Raw genomic sequence first — 23,510 nt, 5'->3', positions numbered from 1 at the left:
CGGGACGCCGATGGAGATTGTGCCCGATACGGTTCCGCTGTAAGGAATCACTGTTAAAGTAGTGGTGTCCGAGTAATCTCCATAGGTAGTTGCGTAGACCGTGCCAGGCGGCGCTGGCGTTGGAGACTCGCTTGAAGTTGTCTATTGTCATTTCAGCTGAATTCCTGTCCGGTTTCTAACCTTCTGACTGACTGTCGTGGTGCGAGTGATCGGGACGCCGATGGAGATTGTACCTGATACGGTTCCGCTGTAAGGAATTACTGTCAAAGTAGTAGTATCGGAATAATCTCCATAGGTAGTTGCGTAGACCGTGCCAGGCGGCGCTGGCGTTGGAGACTCGCTCGAAGTTGTCGTCTACTGTCATTTCAGCTTCGTTCCTGTCCGGTTTCTGACTTTCTGACTTACTGTTGTGGTGCGAGTAATTGGGACACCGATGGAGATTGTGCCTGATACAGTTCCACTGTATGGGATCACTGTCAACGTAGTGGTATCGGAATAATCTCCGTACGTGGTCGCGTAGACAGTGCCAGGCGGCGCTGGGGTTGGGAGGATTGAGGATTGGCTTGTCGTAGTCTACTCCATGTTAGCACAATTTCCAAGCAATGACTGGATAGCACCTGACTGTCGTGTATGTGATTCCTTCTCCAATAATCACTGTTGCTGAGACGGTCCCTGAGTACGGGATGGTAGTGATTGTGGTCCTGCTGCTATATTCTCCATATGTGGTGCTGGTTACGGTCCCAGGCGGAAGCGGAGTTGAGCTCGGCGCACCGGTTGTACTCACACTTGAAGCAGGCGTAGAGGATGGATAGCATCCCTCAGCAGCGTTTGTAGGCAGATCCGTAATGTTGTACGCCGCACAGAAGTTGGCAGCGAAGTCGACGACATCTATTGATTGATCAGCGAGTACTGACTAGTAAGAGAAATGGGACCATACTGTCTTGATCTGGTCCGTCGCATTGCTCGCTCACGCAGCACGAGTATCTCCGCACGAGCTCGGGATTGGAGCAGATACAAGCCGGGTCATTGATAGAACAGCCGTCGAAGTTGTAGCTAACGCATGACTGAGAGCAATCGGGTAGCCCAGGAATGTTGATTGTAGAATTACATCCTTCAGCAGCACTTGTAGGAAGATCAGTAATGCCATACTCCGCACAGAAGCTGGCAGCGAAGTCGACCACGCCTACACATTCCAGCATTAGCGGACATTGGCCCTCAAAAAGAAGTGCGAACATACTATCTTGGTCTGGTCCATCACACTGCTCTCTCACGCAGCATGAATATCGCCGCACAAGCTCCGGGTTGGAGCAAATACAAGCCGGATCATCAATGGAGCATCCGTCAAAGTCGTAGCTGACGCAAGACTGAGAGCAATTCGCCAGCCCAGGGATGTAGATTGAAGGCGATGCGCTGGGTGCTGAGCTGCTCGAGCTCTCGGTGGATGTGAGGCCAGGCGTGGCCACATCGTAGGTTCCAGGAACGGTTCCACCTAGAAATGTCAGAAATGTCCTCGTTCAGGGCCGCCGATCGCCATACTTGGAAAGATTGTTGTTACAGTGACCGGCCCAGTGATGGGCGTAGATCCTGTGTAGGGTACCGTTCGAGTAACGTATCTGGCCACCGGAGTGTCGACAATGATCACCTTTCCATGCATGTGAGCACAACTCTGCGCGAAGGCTTTGCTTTAGCTTACTGTTCCAGGAGCTGTTCCACTCGGCTCTATTGTTGTAAGTGTGTAGGGGACAGTCAAGGTGCGATCGTAAGGCGGAGTCGTGGTAGTTGTCACATATCTTCCTGGCGTAGGTTCAACGATAATGACCTTCGGCCACAAGTCAGCACTTATTCAAGTTGGCTCGTGACCCAGCATCCAGTAACTCACAGTGCCTGGGTTGGTGCCACTGGGGGAAATCGTCGTTGATGTGTATCTTGCAGTCAAGGTTCGGTCGTACGGCGGCACTGTTGTCGAAGTGACATAGTATGTGAATGTACTGGGTGGCACGCTCGAGATGTTGCTGGAGTAGGTGGGTGGAAAGAGCGTCTTGGTCAAGGACGGATTGCCGCAAGACTGATAGACCTCAACAGTCACCACCGATGCTGGATGTCCAGGTCAGTCAATGCCACCGAAAGCAACCCATCGCTTTGCTTACAATTTGCAGAGGCTTGTGCGTAAGCTTGCGAAGCCAGCGATAAAGCTAGCAGCGTAACAGCGCGCTTCCCCATCATGGCCGCGCGGTGTGTCCAGAAAAGCTTCGCGACGTGAATCTTGGGAGTAGGGATGTTATTCAGGAAAACTGTCTGCGGCCCGAGTGCTCGGATCACAACATTGCAGACGGGAGCGTACAGAATGTGGAAGCATTCCCTCACCTTACATTAGCAGCCACGCATCATCCCGTTCTACGGTCTATCGTTGTCAGGTCGGGCTCAATGTACTCGCGATACACCGCACTGTCTTTGCGTGCTCCTGGGCAAATCCATGTCGAGTATCGCATCTCTGCAGGGAAAGAGCCATGCACGGCTGTTTCGAGGAGCGAGGCGATCTGTTGACGATTTGATCTTTTCGCTCATGCCATGCCCTAGACCCAGGCGGACGGCAGAGGAATGCGGCTCCGCCTAGATTGCGTTCCCCCAGATGCACTGCACTGCCATCTCTGTGGCATATCCAGGCGCGACATACATTTGCGAGTTGGTGTTCCTTCAGCTCAGACAGGACCACACGATGTATGCTTCTCAAGCGGGAGAGAGTTCTGCAGAAGAGCAGGCCGCAATCTCCATCTTTCTCCAACTCTTTCCACCTCCCATTGCTGCACCGGCGGCGAGAGATAGTCACTCGGCGTGGAAGGAGAGGCTCGGCGGCCACTGACAGGTTGGCCACTCGGATTGCTCCATTCGCTCTCGAATAGCTTCGTGTTGTGGACAGCGTTCTGGTAGATGCGAGCCGAAGCAAGGGAGATACCGTGCGGAGGAGTGAGATATCAACAGCATTACTGTATTGCGGGAGCACGCAATGTCTTCCGATCCCGAAGGACGCGCTGTAGTCTTGCGAGACGCGTCGGATCGGGGCCTTGGCATGCTTGGCAGGTACAGATCATCCTTCTCAGCCTTCGCATTTCGCTTCAATAATGATCCTTCCTCCGGCACGGCGTACAGCCTTCTCTCCCTCCGGCACGATCATCATGTCCAGAACACCATCACCGAAGAATGCACACGAGCACCACGAATCAGGTCTTCAACAGAAGCACCTTCAACAGCTGGCACCTCATACCACGTCCCAGTCTTTTCATGCAAGCAACAGCATCCTGGAGAAGCAGCGTCAATGCTCTCAAGTCGGCGTGAGCACGAGTACGGCCGACCGCGCCTTTCGGTGTTCGTAGGTAGCGGCAAAGGCATATTCCTAGAAAGGTGTTATGCATGGCATCATGGAGATCATCAAGATCCCTCCCCTGGTACATAGCCTTGCTCAGCTCATGACTTGCCCTTCACGAGCGAATCCCATCCCTCCTACTCACCAAAAGCATCCTTGAACCCACGAACCAACTCCTCATCATCAGACCACTGATTCACGCCCACTAGAAACCTAGATCCGCAACTCCCTCTCCGGCAAATCAAGCTCCACCGATCTCTGACTTTCGAAGATTTTCATAACCTCGATGACAAGGACTCTTCGTTTGAGCTTCTCTTCAAGCGGAAGCGGCAAAGAATCGTCCAAAATTTTGGGGTTGTGGAGATTGAGGAATGGTTCTCACATGCTTCACGGACTTCTTTGCCGCATTGTGCTGTTGCTTCTTTCGTCACCGGCGAGAATGTTGCGGACGTGATCAGTTCCCCTGCTTGTTTATCGTGAGCTGCATCAGGCATTCATTGCATGGATCAAACTTCAAAGGGTCAGTCCGCAAGACATGGTCCAAGTTCATCATTTTGTTGAGAATCAGGGCTGAGACCACTCGCATACATGTTCACAATCCCAATGAAACCTCGACATTATATTTATGCATAACACGTAAGTTACTGTCCATCTCTCAATGTCCCGTTTCCGAACATGTTGAAGTTGCCTTGACCCAACCCGTCAAACGATTCGCAATATCGGAGACATAGCAAGCCGTGGCGCCTGCCGCTTCGGACAAGTCGCCACTGCTCGGTATATACCCGCTATTGTACGCACGCGCAGCAGCGTAAGGATTGCCGTAGTAAGCATTCAGCTCCTGCACAATCCCATTGCCTTTCTTCGTGCCCTGCACACCATCCTGGATCATGATCATAATGCTCGCCTGCTGATGCGTCTTGCTGTACTCATGTCCATTGTGTGCCTGCATGAGACCTGTGTTCTTGACGCCGCCTGAAGACTTGGTGCTTGGAACCCTCACGCAGCCTTTCGACTCTTGGAGAATGAATGCGAGAATGAGACGATGATCGACGAGCGAGGCGTTGGCGCGATCTTGGATGGCGTTGTAAATGTCCTGGATTTCTTCTGCAGAGTCGTTCTCGCCGTAGTCCAGCAAGCCACATGAGTTCTGCAGCGTGTCTAGGTTGTTGGTCCACATGTCTTCGAATGAAACCCATTTTGCAACGGGCAGGTCAGCAAGCATCTTTGTCGCGTTGCCTTTGTAGTTGGTGTACACGTCTTGACCACCACCAATGCCATCCTTCGTGTTGTTGACGCTATCACGCGTGGCTGCGCCGCTGGTGAAGGCCGCAGTCTCGTTCACCTGTGCGGTCGATGGCGTGTAGCTGAAGCGGTTCTTTGAAGCCACGACCGCGACTGGCACCACGACTGCAAGAATGAGAACCAGGAACACCACGAAGCTGATAACGCAGCATTTTCGGCCGAACCCACAGCAGCACCGCCTTTCGTCCTCGTAGTGATTGCGTCGACTAGGCATTGTATAGCGCTTGTAGAAGTCAAGCTCGCTGAACGCTGAAGAGGAACTCGAATGATACTGCCTCTTCTCCTCCATGGATGAATTCTCGAGGTCTACTGTCCAGTCGTCGCCGTAAGACTGCCATGAATCGCCTCGTGTCAGAGGCCGGAGACGAGGTCTCCTAGAATATCGCTGGGAATTTCGATTTCGATCCTTGCGATAGTCGAGATCATTTTCAGGAAGACTTCTTTTAGGGTGCTGCGGATATCGGGCTGGTTTGCTTTTGTGCGGCGATGGCTCCCCACAATATGAGTCCTCTTGGTAATCATTTTTTTCGTCGCGAGAAGATGGAGGTGAAGCATTGTGAACTTGCTGATTTGGCGCTTCAGCCGGAGACTGGGCAGGTTGCGCCTCATCATTGCTGCTTGCAGAGTCGTCCTTCTGTTCTTGGACGGGAGACTTTGCGTCTTGATGCGGCGAGACTTGTCGGGAAGCACGGCGATCAGCTCGTCTTGATGCCCTTCGCTGCTGCCGTCGAGCTGCATAATCTGGATCTTGCGCTGCGCGCTCCAATCTTCTCGCCTTTCTCGCTTCCCGCTCAGGATCTCGTTCTCGCTTCGACTTTACTCGATCTCGTCGGCGGTCGTCATCTCTGGTATCTTGTGCTCGGCTCTCATCTCCTCTTCTCCCATGGTATGCTGGGCTCGCTGGATTGGCCCGCGCATACTTTGAGTCATCTCTGTAAGTACTGTTGCGTCGGCTCGGGTGCGGTCGTCCAGAGTCTCTTCGAGGTGAAGATGAGTCGCACCGGGATGAGTTTGTCACAGCAGGGCGTGGTCTTCGAGGTAGGGGAGTATGGTAGGCATCTTCGTAATCGTCTGGCTCACGGCTGCGGTCGAGGTACGGCATGTTGGTAGCGTGTGCAAGGAGAGCGACAGGCTTGCCGATAGGTCTCAAGAGACCATGTCATTGTCGGCATTGTGGCCGTTGAGCCAGCCATGTATAGCATGATAGCTACACTAGTGGTTTGCGTGAGGTTGGTTATGGTGGTTGGAGATCGGAAGACCAGCCACCTGAATTACTTGCCTGATATTGCATTGTCCTGCCTTGAACCACGATGCCCTTGCTAAGATCACTCTTCCTGAGACCACCATCTGCAAGCTATATTGCACAGCATACCAGCAACGCTGCTGTGCCGTGACCGTGATGGTGGTTTGTGGTGGTGAGAGTGGTGGAGGAGTATTGAGAACCCAGCCTCCGCCAAGCCAGCTTGTTGCCTCGAGACGGGTGCACAGCATTCGCTGCACAAGCAGCTGTTTACGACACCAGCACGACCTAATTTTGCATCCAGGAGTGGATGTGTGCCGCGATTGAGCAGCGTCAATGTCAAGCACGCCAAATGTTCTCCGGGCGGGCATGGTTTCTGGATTTTCCGCGCGTGTCGGCTAGCTATTCTATTCCTCGACCAGATCATCTATGCGCAGCTCTACCTCCATTCAGGCGCCCCGCTTTGTAGGCTTATATGGACCTTCTACCTAAATTTAGTACCTTCTACCTTCTACCTTCTACTCTGTCTCTACGTCCTTATATTATCTCTCCGCTAAGTATACTAATATATATCTAGCTTAGCGGTCTATACTAAGCCTATAGCGAAGCGCCTAAAAGAAAACTATATAGCTCCTATATAACCGTCTAGTATATAAACGAGAATTCGAATTTATAGAAGTACAACTATATATTAGATAGATAAACCTAAAAAAGCTATTCTACGTAATAATACGATCTTTTAAAATAGCTATATAAAGTATACGTTAAAGTATTAAATTAAAGCTATAGATACGATCTTCTAAAATAGGTCTTCTAGTAACTACGTTTATTCTACCCTCCTTTGTATTACTTATATATAAACGGTATATAAACGCTAAGTAAATTATAGGTAGACTCTTAGATTAACCGCCGCTTATACCTCCGACTTTTAGAATACCTATATTTTTAACCCTTTGCCTTTATCTTACTACTAAGGGCTGTGCTGTATTGCTAGTATGTGTGTACCTTTAATCGTAGTAATTCCTTTATCTAGTACGTTCCTAGACTCGACTAGGTCTAACGAAGGGTCTAGAGAGTCCTTTAGATATCTGTTTGCCTTATTATACCTCGCTATTATATCTCGCTATCGCCTACTAATAATATCGCGGCCTACTAAAACATACGATAGCAATAGCGCTACCTCTAAGGGGCACTCGTAAGTAGCGTAATAGAGAGAAGAAGGATAAGGCTAAGAAGCGTAAAACTAATAGATAGTAGAATAAATCTAAGTAGTACTTTCTAATAGTACTTCTAGGTCGCGCCGCTATAACTCGAGAGCGCCCGGATTTTAGTTACTTGCTACTAGTCTAGTAGCCTAAGAATAAGCGAGATTATAAAGTATAGTTCTAGACTCGTTACGATTGTATTAACGCCGCCGATAACCTATTATTATAGGACTAAGTTAAGTAACTTGTATATAATACCGTAGCTTCTCTAGAGGCTAAGAATATCTACTATAATATCGTTACCGCTAGCCTTATTAAGCTATTAGATCGCCTTTATCTAGGAAAAGGATATTAGCTAAAGGACGTCTAGATCGATCTAGTCTTTACGCTAATCTTCGGCGGTAGCGATATTCTATAGATCTCGAAGATAGGCGAGGGTAAGAGCTTAGTATTTATAGCCTTTACGTATTTAACGAGCCTTATTACCCTCTAGTTTATACTACTAAATCGCCTTAGTAAGGAGTAGGCTAAGGTCGTCGAGAACCGGTATTAATAGCTATAGTTAGATAGCTAGTTAGATAGCTAGCCGATCGAGCGAGATAGTATTATTAACGCTATTAATATTACCTCCGAAACTATAAGCCTCTATCCTAAGCTATACGACTATATTACTAATAGTAGATATTATTATATTATCCTAAGTCTAGAAACCGGTACTAGTCTAGCCTTTAGGAAGCTACTATAGGACCCTAAGGTTCGTACTCGTATCGGTCTCGTAGTAATCGATAAAGTCTATCTTATTAATAAGTAGCGTAACTTTCGGAAGGAATATATATAGATCTTCGCTCTACGTAAGTTACTCCGTAATAATATAGTTTAGCTCGGCTATTCTACGACAATATCTAAGGATATAGAGGACTTTATACTTAAATATAGTAGATTTCGTCTAGTTAGTAATTAGCTATTCTAGACTAAGATTATTCGTAGTAGTATCGATCGTCTAGATACTACGTATATTCTACGTACTATTCTAAGGAATTAGCTCCGCTTATACGAGTACCTATATTTCGCTATTAATAGTATATTCGACCTAGAGACTAAGGAAGCTACGCTAATAAATATTAAGAAGGCCCTTTTGTTTATTAATAGTCGTAAGTATATCTAGGATCTAGCTAATATTATTTAGCATTAGCTAGTCGTAACGACTACTAAGTATAGGGACTAGAAGAAACGATATATATAGGATAATAAAGGTATTAATATATATACTATAGTAATATTCTATACTAGTAGTATCGCTAAGCGAGACTAGAAGCGCTAGTATAACCGCTTCTATAAGACTATAGTATATCTAGATAGGCTATCGGAATACCGGATTATAGTTGCTACTACTACTTTTAGTATTAGCCTAAATATACTAGATATTAAGCTTATTTACTAGACTAGGTTTACTCTTACGCGCGATATCGAGGATGTTATCTAACGTCTTAGCCGTACCGGTCGTACTATTCTACGTAGTTTAGCCTTTATCTTCCTACTATACTATATCGATAATCGTCTTAAGTAGCCGCGGCTAGAATCTAACTACCTAGTAATTACTAATTAAGCCTCGCCGACGTAGATCGTATAGAGTATTCTAGCTATTAGGGCTCCGCTAGTCTAAGCTTCTAAGAGAAGATACTAATACGCTAGGTACTCGAGAAGCCGCTAATAATAATAATAATAATAATAGCGATAGAAACTACTAGACTAAGAAAGAGATAGAGCTTCGCGATAAGATTCCTTAGATTTAGCGGGTATTCTAGAATAACTATCTACGCGAATAATACGGTATATATCTACGTAAAGTCGTCCTTCGCTATCTCGGTAAGGATAAGGTAGTATATACCTAGTAACTACTAGTAGTAGAAGATTACTATAATATCTATAACCTAGAACTAGACGCTCTTTATATCGATATACCTCTAGAGGGTATTACTCCCTCGAAATTTAAGGCTCCGAGAGCCGGCACTCGTCTAGTAATTAGATTTAGTATACTAAAGGATTAGATATTAAAGCGGCCTACCCTTTAGTATCTAGATTAGTTAAGCCGTATTCGATTCGACCTTCTATCGACTAAGGTTATAGACAATCCGATTCTAGCTAATATCGCTAATATCTTTACTACCGCTAACTTAGTTAATAAATAGAACGAGAGTATTACTATCGATTAGGATCTCCTTAAGTAGAAGGCGCTAGTATTTATAGACTAGTTTAAGAAGCTTTAGTAGTACGAGTAACTATTCGCTACCTTTTAGCTAATCGATACTCTAAAAAGCCTTAGTCTAGAGGTATTAACTAAGTAGCGTACTATTTATAATATAAGGAAGAGGGCTAAGGAAGATAGATAGAAGAAGGCCGAGGAAGAGGCTACTCGAGAAGCGGCTCGTAGCGCCCTAAATATACGTTAATCGGATACTATACTACTACCTATAATGCCCTTTACTTAATAGTAGCGCGCTACTACTCTAAATAAGTTAAGAAGCGGTATTATAGGCTCTACTAGCGTACAGGCTATATTATAGTAGCTGCCTAGAAAGTACCGATAAGTCTTATAAGCTAGCCGCTATACTATAAAGTAATATCGGATTTAAGTTGCCTTAGTAGTAGGGGCCCCTAGCGAAGTAGATCGCTTAGTTAGCCGCCTATTTAGCTATATAACGTAATATCTTAGGGACTCCCGTAGAGGCTATATATAGTAAAATAATACGTTATATATTAATATACAAACGACGGGACTATACTAAACTACGCGTACGCGTATACGGACGATAGTAAGCGAGATATATAGAGTCGTAGGACAGATCCGAGTAGTAGGAAGGAACCGGAAGATAGGGAAGAGCTAGGAGAAATATATTTGCTTAAGAGCGGTTAAACGAGTTCGTATACGCGTACTACGTAAGTTAGCTAGGAGATAAAGGCGCTACGAGATAGCGGACAAGCGTAATACGCGCGCGCGCGCTTAGCGCGTAGGGAAGGACCTAAAAGTAGAGGTTTACTAAGAAGTTAGTAAGTAGGATATATATACTTATACTTACGCGTCGGATATACTAGACGCCCGTAGGGCGGGATACTAAAGAAGGGGCTCTCCCTCTAAGGTACCCTTCTTTCTTTCTTCGTAGTTCGTCTTATATAGATAGTAGCTATATTAATTTAGTGCTCCCTTTAGTTTAGTTTAAAGTTTTATATATATTCTTACTACTTAGCCTCTAACCCTTATATTACGAACTGCCTTAAAAAACGCCTCTATTAAAATAGACACTCCCGACGAGTAGATTTAAAATATAAGACCTAACGAAGTATCCGATTTTTTAAGCTTAGTATAGAATAATATCCCTACTACGCGCGAGTAGCTAGATTACGCCTATACTACTAATCCGGAACTGCTCGCTAACCTACTTAAGGCTTATAAAGATACTACTCGTTTCCTCTTAGTCTCTTATATAAGCCTTAGTATAGCTCTTAACGACGCGAATACTTCTATCGCGGAAAAAGAAAATAAGGTAGGCCGCCTCTAGTCGTAGCTCGCCTCTACTCGCCTAGGCGCCGCGATACCTGCCTCTTACCTATTTATACCTACTTCGAATAAGAGTAAGAAGCTTAGCGACTCCGAACGCTTTACTAGTAAGCGTAAAGTATACGAGGAATTTAAGATATAGGTTAAGATCCGCTTTCTCGCTAACGCCGACTACTATCCGACTATTAGAGGTTATATATAATTAGTATATAACTAGACCGAGTAAAGCTAGGGTCCTAATACCTTAGGTAGGGCTTAGCACTTAGCGTTAGGCTAACTAGCCTACCTTCCTCCCTTTCCTCTTAGATCTCTATCGAATACTATACTAATTTAATACTACTCTATCTACCTACTAATATAATTCTTCTTATATAGTATTCGATCTACCCTTTAAGGGCAGTAGCTAGATAGTCCTTATTTTAAGCTTTTAGCGGTATAGCTACGAAAACTATCGATTTAACTATATTACGCCCGAAGAACGGGACCTATACGTACTACTCTATTAAAACAACCGTACTAATTTTTAAGCAAGGCCTTCTATACGGCCTATTATACTAAGTTAATCGCACTAAGCCGATACCTACTAATTCTACTATATCCGTACTATAGGGGCCTATAATATATTATTAGTGCTACCCCTTATTATAATAGCCGGCTTATTACGAAGCAATAACAATAACCGCGGCGCCGCTAGTAGCGCTAGCAATAACAACGCTAGCGGTATAGTTCCCGCTAAAGTGCCTACTAAAGTGCCTACGGAAGAGCCTACTAGAGAGCCTACTAAAGAATCTATAATCGAAGGAAATAACCTATCGTTGCCTATTAACGATATTCTTAGCAATATTATTAACCGCCGATATAGCTAACTAGCCTTTAGCCCCTAGCTAGTAGCGAGACTTTAAGAAGCTACCTAAAATAGGCTCGCTACTTTACGTTAAGAATAATAGCTAAGGGATAACCTCCTCGAAATTCGCCGCCTATAGGAAGCCCTAATAACTAATACTAGGCCGATAGTAAGCCCTTCCTTATCGTTAGTCTAAAAGAAGGATACTAAGCTTAAAGACTATACCGTATTTAATAGCTCTAGTCGAAAGTAGTATAACGACTATATTCGTAACTATAAACTTAACTAGCGTAACGTACTAAGGGCACTACTAGACGACTACTCCCTAGTTGTTTATACTATATAGTATATTAATAGCGACCTAAAGCGTACCTAGGATAACTATTTTAACTCCCTCTATAACTAAGCCGCTATAAAATAGCAAGACTATAAGACTATTATACTAAATACCCTTAGCAACCTTATATTGCGATAGTAATATATATAGGACTAATACCTACGTACTAAGCAAAAGGCCGACTAATCCTCTCGATCCTTCGAGGCCTATTTAAAGACCCTTAAAGACGATTTGCTAGCTAAGACCGACTCTATCTAGATCTCCGAAGTACGACCTAAATTAAGTTAGGAACTAGTCCTTAAATTAGACCGCCGCCGTGTATTTAAACAGGCTAATCTTATACGTATTTAATTTATAGTTAAAGTCGAAACTATAGAGCGTATAGTATAGCTTTAGTAATAGTTAGAATCTAAGATACGACTAGCCGCTAATAACCGTAGCTATAGTAGAAACTAAGGAAGTACTCCCTAAACTAATACTACTAATAATAGAAACAGTAACGACTAACGTAGAAGAGGTAGGGGCCGATACTACGGTAGAAACCCCTAGCGAGGAAGAGGATAAGGAAGGGGCTTATTTCTATATACCCCTAATCGTTCCTCTAATTCTAGCGCTAATCCGAGCGGATATAGCAACCTCCTAACTAGATTAAAGTACTTTAACTATAATAGTACTAGCTATCTACTAGGCTAATACGACAAACCTAGGGATTAGGCACGAATCGACTATACTACCGCTAAGTACCGAAAGTACCTTTTAGCCGCTAACGCTACCCCTATCGGTCCTTCCTATTAGTCGAAAAAAGAATAAGCGCCGTACTAACTATTAGCCTTATACGGCATAAGACTATCGATATTATACTAGCTATTATACGTACCTATCTTATATAGGATACGTATAGTACTAACTATAAGACTAAGGTTATACTAGACCTAGGCAATTTAGTTAGCGCCCTTATTAGCTATCGCCTAGCTAAGTAATTAGACCTTCGACAATTAAATAGGGCTAACCTACTAACCCTTACTTAGTTTAATAACGCTTAGCACTTAACCTATAGGGCTTACTATATTCCTATAGTTCTAAGAGACGACCTCGGTAACGAGCGCTTACTAGACTTTACTACCTACGTAGTAGATATAGACAACCTATATAGGGGAGCTACTATTACTATTAGTAACCCTATTCTTAAGTACTACGCCGTAGCTATAGACCTAGGCAGCTAATAGTAGCGATTTAGAATCGCTAGGAAAGAGGATATTAAATATATTAATACTAGCGAGTGCCCTAACGATATTAGGGTCCTGTTTATTAGCAACCTAATACCTGCCTTAGCTAATCCGATAGCTAACCTTCTTAGCGGAGGTAACGATAAACCTATACCCCCTAATAGTATAGACTCTAATTAGCTCGCTCGTATACTATAGCCTATTTAAGAGACCTATATCGATATATTTAAATACTACCTAGTATCGATATTGCCTATATTTAAAGAGACGGACTATAAGATCGATATTATATAAGGTAAGGAGGTTCCTTTTAGGCCCCTCTATAACCTTAGTAAACGAGAGCTTACTATATTACGTAAGTACCTAGATAAGAACCTAGCTAATAGTCGAATTTAGTATAGTAATAGCCCTACTAGTACGCCTATCCTATTCGTACTAAAGAAGGATAGTAGCCTACGCCTATAAATCGATTATCGTAGGCTTAACGCTATTACTATTAAAGACCGCTATCTACTTCCGCTTATTAATAAGACCCTCGATCGCCTTTCTAGCGCCTACTTCTATACTATATTAGACATTAAGGACGCCTATTACCGCATTTGTATTCGTAAGGGCGATAAATAGAAAATAGCCTTCTATACTCGCTATAGCTATTTCGAGTATTTAGTTATACTATTTAGGCTAGCTAATGCCTCTATAATATTCTAGTCCTATATTAATCGGGCTCTATTAGGCCTATTAGACTACCTTTGTATAGTTTACCTAGACGACATCCTAGTTTATATATACTTACCTAATATTACGGAGTACTAGGCTATAGTCCGTAAGGTACTCGACCGCCTACGGACCTATAGCTTATATTATAAGCCTTCTAAATATATCTTTGCTACTAAAGAAGTGCCTTTCCTTAGCTTCCTCGTATTAACTAAGGGTATTAAGGCTAATCCTAATCGGATTAAGACTATTACTAAGTAGCTAACGCCTACTAGTATTAAGGAGCTTTAATTATTCCTAGGTTTTACTAACTTCTACCGTCGATTTATCGAGGGTTACTTACGATACGTAATGCCCCTAACTAAGCTTACTAAAACTAAGGCTAACCTATCTAGAGAATTCAATTAGACTAACAAAGCGCAAGCCGCTTATAACGGTTTAAAGAAGCGATTTACTAAAGTTACCTTATTATACTACTTCGTACTAAGCAAACTAATCCGTATTAAGACTAACGCTTTATAGTTCGCTATATTAGCTATAATGTCTTAGCAGTTAGATAGGGACTACTACTAGTACCTAATTACCTTCTTTTTATAAAAGATAATCGATATAGAGCGTCGCTACGAGACTTACGAATAAGAGCTCTTAGCAATCGTTAAAGCCTTTAAGTATTAGAGGCACTACCTCGATAGGGCTTAATATACGATATAGGTCTATATAGACTATAACAACCTCCGTAGTATTACTAGAGTTACTAGGGTTATAGGTCGATAGGCTAGATAGGCCGTCTACCTCGCTAGGTTTGATTTTAATATATTATATCGGCTAGGCGTAAGCAACCCTACTAATAGCCTATCGAGGCGACCTAATTACGATAGCGAACCCTAATCTATTAATTTATTGTTTCTAACCCTATAGTATAAGATTGCTATAGACCTCGTAGTAAGGCAAGCGTAGAATAAGTAGCTTACCGGACTCTACGACGGCTTAAAGTATATTAATGCTCTTACTATATTAATAGTGCGTATTAAGTTTAATAATACTAATAGGAAGGGTTACGATAACTCCCTAGTTAATATCGCTATATATAGTAATAGCGATTAAAGCACTACTATAGTTAATCCGGCTACTAGTGCTACTAGATATATATAGTACGTACTACGTAAGATAGCGAGAGTGCTATTAAGCGAACTTGTAGACGGTAATAGCCGAGCATTTATAGATAAGCTATTACGTACTTAGCAAAGGGACGCCTTTGCTACGGCTCGTATAGATTAGCTTAGAAGTAGCCGTAAGACTAGATCTAGCAAGAATTAGTCGATTAATGCCGATAGCTATTTACGCTATAAGGGTAGATTATATATCCCTACTAAGCATTCGATACGATAAGAGCTTCTTAAGCGACACTATAATAGTAAGCTTGCTAGTTACTATAGTATAGAGAGGTCGTACGAGCTACTATCGCGTATATACTACTAGCTAAATAGTAAGCGGGATATAAAGGACTACGTAAACACATATGCCGTATATTAACGTATTAAGGCACTAAAGCATTAGCCTTTTAGCAAGTTGTCCTTATTACTAATCCCTTATAAGCTATTTATAGAGCTTATAATAGACTTTATTATAGGTCTCCCCTCTACTAAGCGAAGAGGAAGCAAAGATATCTTTAACGCTATCCTAGTCGTCGTAGACTAGTTTACTAAGGGCGCTCGCTATATCCCCGCTCGGAAGGATTAGACTACTATTAATATAGCTAAAGCACTATAGAACAATATCTTCTATAGCTATTAGGGAACCCCTAAGGGGATAGTTTCCGACCGAGGCTCGATATTTATATCTTACTATTAGAGTAAGATATGCCTATAGCTAAGACTTAAGTATCGGCTATCTATAGCCTTCTATCTATAGACAGATAGCTAGACCGAGAGGTAGAATGCTACCCTATAGTAGTACCTACGTAGTTATATTAATAAGAACCCCGAGGATTAGGTTAACCTCCTATAACCTACGGAATTCGTATATAATAATAGTATATACTTATTAACTAAAGTCTTACTATATATAGCTATAATAGGCTAAAATGCTACCTTACTATAAGGTCTATTTACCTCGCCCGAGGCCGAGCGTAAGGAAAGGGAAGCGCGTTATTAGCTAGTAACCGGCCCTATATATCTAGGCTGAGTTTTAAGCCTATATAAGAGGCCTCCTTCTATATTATAGATAGAGTACTAACCTCGTATAGTATATTATTTATATTACACTTCTATAATACCTATATTACAGGGCTCTAGTTATTAGCCTAAGCAACCGTCTTGTTATCCTATTATACTAAATATAGCTGCCTATATTGCTATAGGTTATATTACCCTCGGTAGCCTATACTATTACTATAGGTAGTAGTAGTGGTTTTGGTTTCCGTCCTTTATTAGAGCCGAAGGTAGGGCTATCTCTTTATATCTAATAGGTTCGGGTATATTAAAGGTAGTCTCTAGGCACGAATAGCTATAACCGAAGCGAGGGCACGATAAGAGCCTACGATATAGACGATACCGAAGTATCTTAAGGGGCTATTACGATAAGTAGAGAAACCTCTTAACGAGGGCATCGCTTTAACCCCGAAAAGCTACAAACCCTTAGGACTATTATAGCTTAGGGCCTAGTCTATAGCTATAGCTAGCTTCTAAGGACTCGGCTCCGGGTCGAAGACCTATTTAGCACCGCTTACTCGAGATAAGCCCCGCCTAAGGAGGAGATAGACTAATTACCTATCGGCCTTGCTTAGTTTACTAAGACTATTAATTAATAGCAAATACAGATTGCAGGTCGGATAGCCGGGGAGTCCCCTATTAATCGGGTAGGGCGTTCCTAGATTCGTAGCCTCGCTTAGATAGTACTTAGCCTTCTACTAGAAAAAGAAGGCTACCGCCCCCCCGCCTAGCTAAAGGAAATACGAGCTAGCTTCTAGGATCTAGGTATAAATAGAGATTGTAGTCTCTCCCTCCGAGCGGCTTTTGTTTAAAATCTACTAAACTCAGCCCCTAGAGGTAGTTAGGCGACCCCTAGGAGGCTAAATCCTAATACTACCCTAGGGGTAATACTAGGAGAAATAGCCTAATATACTACTCTCTTGTATAGCAATATTACAACAAACCAAATAGACTAAAGTTACTAAAAACACATTTATATAGCATTCTATTTTAACTTTATATAGTATTCTATTTTAACTATTTTAACTATTTTATAATAATCGAATAAGCTCTAGCTCTAGCGAAAACGAACATCGAGAATTAGCGGAATCCTCTAAATCCGAAAACGCCCCTAATCCTATTAATAAAGAAATTAGGCGGCGACTAGTTAATATAAGCGGATCTCCTACGCCCTCTACGCTAGAGGCGCTCTATACTGTCCTTATAAAGATAATAGAGAAGCAAACTAAGCTTCTCCGTTAAAACAAGCGTCGCCCGCTAGAGCTAGAAAGTAGTATAAATCCCCTATTCGAAGGGTAGAACGCTATAGCATATATAGAACGCTTTAAGGAAGGCTTAGTTAATTACAAGCTCGATAGAGAGTCCGACTAGTATAAGATTCAGTCCTTTATAAGGACTACCTCCTCTAAGCTTTACCGAACCCTTAAAACCCTAGTTAGCTACCTAGAAAAGGACGACAAGTCTAATTCTAACTAGGAGACCTTTAAGATAGCCTTTATAAGGGAGTATCGGGAGCGCGATAGCCGTTATATTAAAGGCAGTCGTACGTAGCTCGAGTCCCTCTACTTAGTAAGGCGTACTAAGGATAACGACCTAAAGGGGTATATCCGCGAGTTTGTCGAGTTAGCGGATAGTATCGAATAGAGTAACCTCGAAAACTCTTAGAGAACGAGGCTACTCCTCTAGGGGTTACCGTAGCCTATAGCTTAGCGTATCTTCCGTCGCTATAAGCTTAGCGAGGCCGATCCTAAGAGCTTTAGGAAGTATAAAGAGGTCCTAGTGTATATTAAGGCCGATATTAATAGTATAGCCGATACGAGGAAGTTTATCTACGGCGAAGACCGGAATAACCTAGCGTAGGTTAGGAAAGAAGCCTTAGTAAGTAAGGGACCTAAGTTCCTTCCTAAATCGCAAAGTAGTCCTAAGACCGTAACTCCTACTATTACTAAGCACTCTTAGGATATCGCGGACTTAGCTAAATCCCTAGCCTAGCTAAACCTAAATACGAAAGCATTATAGCGAGTTAGGGAGGTTATTAATTCTACTATACTAGGCGATATACTACTAGTCTACTAGGTTTTAGATCCTAACTACCCTAAAGCCCCTTTAGTAGATATCTACGCTATACGGAAGATCTATTCTAACTTAGATAGCAAGTGCTGGATATATAGCGAGTTTAAATATATCTAATCGTCCTACCCTATCTAGAAAGAGCTTCTTAAAAGGAAGCTTATTATATAAGTAAATAGCCGATTCTACTATATAGATACCGGCGATAAGATTAATTTCGAATAGGATCGGAGAGCCCCGAAGCTGCCTTAGCTAAAGATCCTTCTAGAAAAGAAGTATAGCGGCAAGATCGAGTTTAAGGACACTAGGAATAGTACCCTCGCTGCTATCGCTAAACGAGAAACTTAGAAGGTTAGGGCAAAATAGGTTAAAGAGCGAAGTAGTAATAGTACTACTAAGCCTATTAAGGTCAACTTTGTTTCTTAGGATCCGGACGCAGTTACTAATATTTACGCGGTTACTAAGAATAGTATAGACGTCTACGCTACTATACGGTCTTAGACCTAGTCCTAAACTAAGGGTAAGAGCCCTTAGAACCCTACTCGCCCTAGTACGGCAGCCTCTACTAGAGTACTAAAGAATAAGGCGGCCGATAAAGCTAAGCAATAGCGAGAGTTAACCGCTAAAACTAAGACTCTCTAGATAGCTATAGACCGTACTACCCGATCTAGCACCGTACCTAGTACCGTACCTAGTACCCTACCTATAGAGAGCCTAGTCGTCCTAGAGACTCTAAAGGTCGATATAGAGGATGTTACTACCGACATTAGTAGTACCCTAGGCCTAGCTAACCTACCTACCTATAAGCGGAAGTTATCCGACCTAAAGAGCTTTCGCTTTAATAGATATATAAAAAAGTATAGTACTAGCCTAGCTAACTCCTTAGATATAAAGGCAAACGCTCTCTTCTAGGCTTTATAGTTCCTAGACCTTAAGTCTAATATATCTATAGGAGAGCTACTAGTATACGGTTTGCCTACTAACCTATTCTAGAGCCGAATCCCTAATAATGCTACCTTTATAAAAGACCTCGCTACCCTTTAAAGAAAACAGGGACGAGAAGATTATATCGACGTCTCTTCTCTATAGTTCCTTCCTAAATTTTTAGGTACCTAAGAGTTAGTAGAAGGCGAATTAGTAACCTACGAGAGCTAGGAGACTATCGATAATACTAACGAAGAGGGGGTTAAGGAGATAGGCCGAGGGGATAGTAATAATACCGACCCTACTCTAGTTTTAGTTTCTATTAAGGCTGTCCGATTTACTAGCTAATAAATCGGTCGAGTAGGACCTCCTCGACCTAAAGAACTTTACTCTATCCCTAATAATATAGACCTTTCTATAGTTACCCGTTCCTTCGCCGTCGTCCCTACTATCTATATTTAGGTTACTATCGGGAGCTATAGTTAATAGATGCTAGCAATGCTTAATAATAGTTTAGAGTTACTTATTATAAGTAAGCGCTAGGCTAAATAGCTTAGACTGCTAATAAATAGAGACATTTCCCTTAGTATATAGGGAGTAAATAGGGAGGTTGCGCTAGTAGGTGCCTACTATAATATTATAGTAGACGCTTTCGGTATATACTTTTCCTTTACCTTCTAGATTGCCGCCGACCTAAACACGCTAATTATTCTAGGTTAGCTATAGTCTCGTATAACTCGTAGTGTCTAGCGTAACTGCGACGATAGCTCCTAAGAGGGAACTATCGCTAACTAGAAGGGCAACCGAGTCGTATTTACTAGTTATATCGGCAACACTAGCTATAAGTCCTACGAGGATATCCTTACTGCTTCTAGACGGTCTTCGGGAAACGCTACGGCGCGGTTATAAGACCGGCAATCTGCGCTATAAGTTAGTATAGCTTAAATAGGTTATTTCTAGAAGTGCGCCGCTCCGTACGTTAAGGTAAGTTTCTAGGTTCTATACTAAGAAGACGAATACTCGAAGCGATAGCGAGTATAATATAACGACTACCTAATATACGAGTTAAGGTAATAATACTATCGTAAGTATTACTACCGGACGCGGGTCTACCCGAACTAACTAATTAGAGCGCGAGTCTAATGCTACCCTAAGGGTATTATTACGAATCTAACGTTTTCGCCGGCGTTATAAATTAGGACTACTAGCTATATACCTATCGACTTAAGGAAACTTCTAAAGAAGTTTACGCGCTGTTTTGTTACGCTAATTTCTAAGCCTAGCGACAAAGAGAGCGAGCTCGGGTTCGACAATCGATTAGTATATATACCCTATATAAGAGGGTAGCTAATAAGATTAAGCCTATAAAGGGTAGCGTATATATTACCGATAGGTTAAATCCTAGCGGGAATCCTAACTAGCGACAAAAGTGCCTTAATTAGGAGGCGATACTACTACTTAGGGATAGTCCGTACGATTAGAAGTATATTACTAAAAAGTTTTCTACTATCCCTAGGGGATTAAGGCTAATAGAGGAGAGGCTTGCGAAAATTAAACCTAGTATCGAGCTTTCGGATCGTAAACTAGATTTACTATACGAGCTTCTATATAATCGCGAGGCCGTATTAGTATATAACTTTACTTACCTAGGTAGAATAAATCCGGAGGTTGCCCCTTCGTAGAAGATCCGAACGATCGAGTATAAACCTTAGGCCTACCTAGGTTTTAAGCTAAACCTAAGCCTACGAGGTATAGTTAAGGATATAATACGATAGCGTATAAAGGCTAGTACCTTAGAACCTTCCTATGCCTCGTATCGCAATCTATACTTCCTAGTTTAAAAGAAGATAGCTCCTAGGGAACTAAAGAAGTACCGTCTAATTAACGCTATATAAAAGTTTAACGTAGTTACGATTAGAGATACTAACCTTCCTCCGGAGACTAATAGGTTCTCGGAAGCTTTTACTAACTATATTATAGCCTTACTAGTTAATATTTTCTCGGGCTACGACTAGATCCCTCTCTATCCTAATAGCCGCGACCTTACTAGTTTCGAGATACCTCTTAGGCTATATAGACAAACTATCCTTCCCTAAGGGGCAACTAACTCCGTAGCCTAGTTCGTTCGCATTATAAACTAAGTCCTCGCGGCCTATATCTCCTATATAGCGATGCCTTTCCTCGACGATATCGGTATTAAAGGCCCTAAAACTAGGTACGACAATAAAGAAGTAGAGCCTAGTATCCGTAGGTTCTTTCTCGAATATATCTAGAACCTCGATAGCGTCCTCTACGACCTAGAGCGAGCTAATCTAATAGTGTATAGGGAGAAGCTTTAGCTCCTATACGAACGAATAAACATTGTCGGGTTTGTAACCGATAAAAACGGCCGCTATCCTAATAATATACGGGTCCTAAAGATAGTATCCTAGCTAGATCCTACCTATTAGAAGGATGTCCGAACCTAGCTTAGAGTAGTCTCCTACTTCCGTATCTAGGTCGAGAACTTTATATTAGTATACAAGCCCTTATATGCCTTACTAAAGAAGGATACTAAGTTCGAATAGACCCCTGTTTACTAAGCGGCTAAGAATAAGGTAACTAAGGCACTCGTTAGCGTACCTATACTTACGTCTATTAACTACTTAGAGGGAGCGGGTTTAATTATTATTGCTATCGACTCGAGCGGGGAAGGCTATAGCGAGATACTAATATAGTATAACTATAAGGAGCTATCCTTACGTTATCCTATTAGGTACGACTCCGGGCTATAGAAACCGATCGAGGCCCGATACGATACTAGTAAGCGAGAATGCCTTAGAGTCTATAAGGCTCTAAAGAAGTTCCGGCTATAGCTCTTTAGTATATTCTTTCGTCTAGAAATCGATGCTTAGACGCTAGTCTATTAGCTTAACCGTATAGCCTCTAACCTACCTAACTCTACGATAGCTCGGTAGGTTACCTAGATCTATTTATTTAACTTCGACGTCTTCTACGTTCCTAGGAAGAAGTATACTAGACTAGATAGCCTTTCTAGGAGGCCTACTATAGAAGAGGATATTACCGAAATAATAGAAGAAGAAGATATCGACGCGGTTATTAACTGTACCTTCTTCGCTACCTTCTATATTAATACTATACTAGCGATCGCTAGGCCTACTACCGACGACTAATCTAGTAACTAACCTAGTAACTAGCCCGACGAGAACCCTACTACTAACGATAACGACTAGGCTAAAGCTAAGGCGGATAAACTAGAGAGGGATAATATCCTTAATAGAGTCTACTCCGACGACTCCTATTATATCGCCTACTTCCTAACCTATACGAAGAAAGCGCCTAGCCTATTAAAGAGTTAATACTATCGGGTTATTCGCTATTCTCGACGATTCCTAGTTAAAGATCGAATCCTTTAGCGATAAGCGATAGTTAATATACCTCTCTAGTATATTATTAACGACCTAGTAGCCCGATAAGAGATCCTTCGTTCCGTTTACGATAAGCTCGGCTACCGGGCGGCGGAGGGCACCTTCGATATCCTTCGTCGGCGCTACTAGTAGGACGGCGTATAGGCTAATATCTCCCGCTACTATAAGAGCTGTCCTAAGTGTAATTTTAGGAATAGCTATCGACGTCTAGGAGAGCTACGTATTCCTACTACCTAATTAGTCGGAGAGCGATAGTATAGCGATAGGGTCTATCTTAGTCGCAATAATAGCTTATATATTATTCGAGAAAGTCTTTCTCGATAGCTAGAGGCCTATTATTTCTATAAGGGCTACGGCGCTATTAATGCTCGTAATATAGCTACCTTCCTATTTAAAGATCTGTTTTACCGCTAGGGAATATCTTACGAGATTATCTTAGACAACGTTACGAACAATATAGCCGAAGAAGTTTAAGCACTACTTGTTTTATATAGGGCGAAAAACGTTCGTATCTCCCCGTACTATCCCTAGTCGAATGCTATTATTAAACGTAGCTATCGGTCTTTAATTAATGCCTTGTCTAAGATAACTAATAGAGGGGATAGGTCGGTTCCTATCTCTACCCGGGTCCTAGCCCTTCTCTAGGCGGATCGAACTACTATTATCGATATAACTAGACTTACGCTAGTAGAGCTTATAATTAGGAGGGACGCCGTTCTTCCTATTAAGTTGTCCTACCGTACGTATAGCGTTTACGACTAGGGGTCTGTTCGTACTAGAGTAGATCTCCTTACCTTATACGCTAAGGCTCTTAAGGATATAACGACTACTTCTTAGGAGGGACTTACTCGGTAACGTCGCCTTCGTAAAGAGGCTAAGCAGTATTTTAATAACTATAATGCTATTAATTAGGAGCCTCTAAAGGTTAGCGATATAGTTCTCCTATACCGGTCCGAGTTAGAATATAGTTACTCCTATAAACTAGCCTTTAAATAGAAAGGTCCTTATAGAGTATAGGAGGTCCTTTACGATAGTTCTACGTATCGACTTTAGGAACTTAATAGTGCTACCTTAAAGTACTCGTACCCCCGGG

The 23,510-nt window shown here is 42.5% G+C and overlaps 3 protein-coding genes across 3 annotated transcripts; 1 reads left to right on the top strand and 2 right to left on the bottom strand.

The window, feature by feature from the left end:
• Positions 1-9: 9 nt before the first annotated feature.
• MYCFIDRAFT_16971 (C-type lectin) lies at positions 10-733 on the bottom strand (the record flags this gene model as incomplete). Its single annotated transcript, XM_007927513.1, has 4 exons — positions 10-126; positions 217-323; positions 432-573; positions 668-733. Coding segments are annotated over 4 exons (432 nt in total), but the record flags the coding sequence as incomplete, so codon positions are not given.
• Positions 734-3,960: 3,227 nt separating this feature from the next.
• On the bottom strand, positions 3,961-4,746 carry MYCFIDRAFT_163894 (uncharacterized protein). Its single transcript, XM_007927850.1, has one exon. It carries the CDS (start codon positions 4,581-4,583, stop codon positions 4,017-4,019), a length of 567 nt encoding a protein of 188 aa, XP_007926041.1. The 5' UTR covers positions 4,584-4,746; the 3' UTR covers positions 3,961-4,016.
• A 581-nt stretch (positions 4,747-5,327) lies between these two features.
• MYCFIDRAFT_203297 (uncharacterized protein) lies at positions 5,328-6,052 on the top strand. The gene has a single exon (XM_007927849.1). It carries the CDS (start codon positions 5,372-5,374, stop codon positions 5,771-5,773), a length of 402 nt encoding a protein of 133 aa, XP_007926040.1. The 5' UTR covers positions 5,328-5,371; the 3' UTR covers positions 5,774-6,052.
• The last annotated feature ends 17,458 nt before the right edge of the window (positions 6,053-23,510 follow it).

The sequence above is a fragment of the Pseudocercospora fijiensis genome, assembly GCF_000340215.1.
Source record: "Pseudocercospora fijiensis CIRAD86 unplaced genomic scaffold MYCFIscaffold_4, whole genome shotgun sequence".
NCBI lineage: Eukaryota > Fungi > Ascomycota > Dothideomycetes > Mycosphaerellales > Mycosphaerellaceae > Pseudocercospora > Pseudocercospora fijiensis.
This window is presented reverse-complemented; position numbering and strand designations above follow the sequence as displayed.